The sequence below is a fragment of the Bidens hawaiensis genome, unplaced genomic scaffold, assembly GCF_021521415.1.
Source record: "Bidens hawaiensis isolate Kalapana, Puna unplaced genomic scaffold, B.hawaiensis_p1.1 tig00062159_1, whole genome shotgun sequence".
In the NCBI taxonomy this organism is placed as follows: domain Eukaryota; kingdom Viridiplantae; phylum Streptophyta; class Magnoliopsida; order Asterales; family Asteraceae; genus Bidens; species Bidens hawaiensis.
The window spans coordinates 28,850-32,132 of NW_027501147.1; the positions used below are offsets into that span (position 1 = coordinate 28,850).

Genomic DNA, 3,283 nt, shown 5'->3' on the forward strand with positions numbered 1-3,283 from the left:
TCCAACACCTTGGAATGGTAAGGACAGCATCTGATATCTCAATCTTATCTAGCAATCTCTTAATATACACTTATATTCAGAGCAATCTAGTCTGATTCTCACGCCGGAGAGTGGTCACAAGGAGGAACCCCCCCCTTCTCAGTGACGAGCTTACGGTGTCTGTTTTGCAGGTCCCTTGAAGAAACCTTCTCTGCTGGACCTCATCCTCGTGGGAAACATTACTTAAACCCCAGATTATCTATAATCTGCCCAGGGTTCACTTAGTGTTTCTTCACTGATCAAGTGTGAGGCGTAGCATCACGGTTGATGTGGACTTGGAGTGAGATGGGGATTTTTCGTTTTCCAATGGGGCGATCATCGACGGTGGTTGGTGGTATTCAACATGGTCAAACATTGGTGTAGGTGGGTTCCGGGCTCGGAGAAGGGTGCGGTCAAGAAATGGTGGGACCGCGACCGATAAACCTCGAGCTTTGTCAGACCATGTGTTGATGAAATGAAGAGACGAGAGTCCATCTGATAATGTATGGTGCAATCCACACCCTAAGGAAACCCCGCCACATTTGAACCATGTAACCTAACACGCAAAATATGCGGACAAAATGAAAACATGTCTAGATATAAAAGTTCACAAAAAACTGGCTATACCAGATATACTTTTTGTCGAAACTGAAAAACCAAACCAAATAAAAGTTACCCTGGTTATAAGAAGTGGTTAAAGTGGATAAGTATTTAAGGTATTTACCCTAGTTAAATTTAAATTTTAAAAACTTATTTCTAATTTTACTTATTATTTTATTCTTTTCTTTTCACTGATTTCTCGAGTACGACAAGAAGACTCGAATTCACTAGTAAATTTCAACAATATTTTTTAACAATATTTTGTTATTTTACTTTTAACCTTCTTCCATAAATTTCTAGTTTCGTCATTGTTTTTTTAAATTTATTAATTAAACAAACCTAACGACCACCACACCTGTGTAATAACCAATGGATAAGAATCAATCTCTCCGGTATAATCCACCATCGGCGCCAACTTCCTCAACTCCGGCGACGGCGTAATCTCCCCAAAATCATCAATACAACAATCCGCTTCGGCTTCGACAAACAAAACACCCTCACCGTTGCAATTAATTTCAATCCTGCCATTGCCGTCTTTTGCCAACCGTCCAGCCATCGGATAAAACGAAACAAGAACTCCAGCCAAAGCTTCCTTCATAACCCCCGAATCGAAAAAACTCGAGGACCCATTGGGTCGATAGAAGTAAACCGTTAGGATATGGATCCGACCGACAACTAAGTCGAGGTTCGAGTTCCATATCCGGGTAACTGGAGTTGATTTGGCGGGCTTTATAGTTGATGATTCTTTCACTATTACCTTCATCGGATGCTTTTGAAGATTCTCCGACAGGTTTGGTGTGAATTTGAGGAATCAGTTAATGGACACGTGAGGTTTGGGGATTGGTGTGTTGTATTATCCAGAAGGTGGATGACTCTTTATAGGCTTATGTTAACTTGTTGGATTTATAATGGATACACGATGCAAATGTTCTCTGCTATATCAATATAATTACCTAAAAATTATAATGTATAATTTTTTATTAAATAATAAATTTTATATTATTATTATTATTATTATATTTCCTTTTCTTCATTTACAATCATTTTCAAAAAATATTAAAAAGTTATATAATATGTACAATAAACGCCCAAATTAACTTTCAAACAAATCATTTTATTTGTTCTCTACTCGCAATCAATCGTAACTATACAATACAATTTACAAAACGCACTCACATATTTATAGTGAACGTGCTGAGAATGCTCTTAAGTTGAACACCACTTGTTTTAGTAACATGGAGGTTAACGGTTCGGTTTAGTTTAATTTGGTTTTGGGCTAAATCCGAATCAAAACTGTAATTTTGGTTTTTAATTTCTTGAGAATCATTTAGTTTTGATTAATCAGTTTTCGTTTTTTTGGTTTATCAGTTTAGCTTGAACATTTTAGGACGGAAAAAATGGGTCCAAATTAATGAGTTGAGGCTAAATAATTTTATAAATTAATAACTAATTTATTAATACACACTTGAAGTAAAATATTTGAGTTACGTATTTGTTAAATTTTTACAAAACATTGACAATAGAAAACGAAAAGCAACAAATTCCAGAGGTGGATGTAGCATAGGTTGAGAGTAGTTCATGCTACCCCTCAACTTTGTTGACAATCACATTTTTAGAGCAAAAAAATTTCTTCTTCGTTTTATGTATCGGCTTTCCTCTAACAAAATTTTTTTAGTCCATGCTACGTCTACACATTTCTTCTAGATCCACAATTGCTAAATGCAGTTCAGTTTGTGTTTTTCAATTTTATTACACGCAAAATTCAAAATGGAACCGTAAATTCAATTTAATTAAAACTTGATTAAAGTCAATAGTAATGGATTTTCCTATTTTACGTCTGTATATAATAACGTTGAAAATAAATTTAAAAGTACGTGATTGGTCAGTATGAGTATTCTAATTTTCTTTTATTTATGTGATGGTTTATATTTTTATTGTTATTAGTACTGTTATTAATATTTAATATTTTCACTTGTACTTATTAAAAAGCATGTGTGTTGTCTATAACGGAAACAGACACAAACCAAACAAATCTAAGAACTCTGATTGGAAGAAAAAGATTATAATTAAACTTTTTCTATTTTAAAGTAAAAAAAATCCTAAAATAACCCATTTTAGAGTGAGAAGTCCCAAAATAGTCTAAAATTGTTGATTATTTCTAAAAATTTGTTTTTGGGAGACATATTGGGAGAATATATGAATTATGAGGGAGCAGACCAAAGTCTTAAAAATATGTAGGGAATAAACCAAATATGGGAAAATGTTGATGGAAAAGGCCATATTTTTTAAAATATTGAGGGAGCAAGCCATATTATTTCTTAACTTTTCTTCTCGAAATACAGAATTCTAAGTCTGCTTTTTTATGTTTCCTACCTCGGCCCGTACATATTTTCAAATTCTAGAAAAGTGGGTTTTTTAAAATTCGTCTTAGGAGACGCATTTCAGAAACATTTGTTCTTAGCAGACGAGATTATTGTATTTCTTTTTATAAGATGGATTTATTCTTATAAGATGTATTTCTTCTTCAGAGACTATGGTGCTGTTTGTTTTTGCAGACATAAACTGTCTGTAAGCTGATTTCATCTGTTTTTATGTCTGCAGCTGAAGATGTGGTCTAAAGCTCTGTAAGCTGAAAAAATAAGACTGTTTGTTTTTATAAGTTAAC

General features: G+C 33.7%; 1 protein-coding gene across 1 annotated transcript; it reads right to left on the reverse strand.

Annotated features, from left to right (window-relative positions):
• Positions 1 to 271: 271 nt before the first annotated feature.
• LOC143603571 (shikimate O-hydroxycinnamoyltransferase-like) lies at positions 272 to 1,361 on the reverse strand. Its single transcript, XM_077080341.1, has 2 exons — positions 974 to 1,361; positions 272 to 574 (listed from the first exon to the last, which is right to left on the reverse strand). Exons 1-2 carry the CDS (start codon positions 1,214 to 1,216, stop codon positions 272 to 274), a joined length of 546 nt encoding a protein of 181 aa, XP_076936456.1. The 5' UTR covers positions 1,217 to 1,361.
• Between the last annotated feature and the right edge of the window lie 1,922 nt (positions 1,362 to 3,283).

Coding starts and splice junctions, on each gene's coding strand:
- LOC143603571 (XM_077080341.1), bottom strand. CDS start 1,216: ATGAAGGAAGCTTTGGCTGGAGTTCTTGTTTCGTTTTATCCGATGGCT. Junction 575..973: donor ATCCATTGGTTATTACACAG/GTGTGGTGGTCG, acceptor TTTGCGTGTTAG/GTTACATGGTTCAAATGTGG.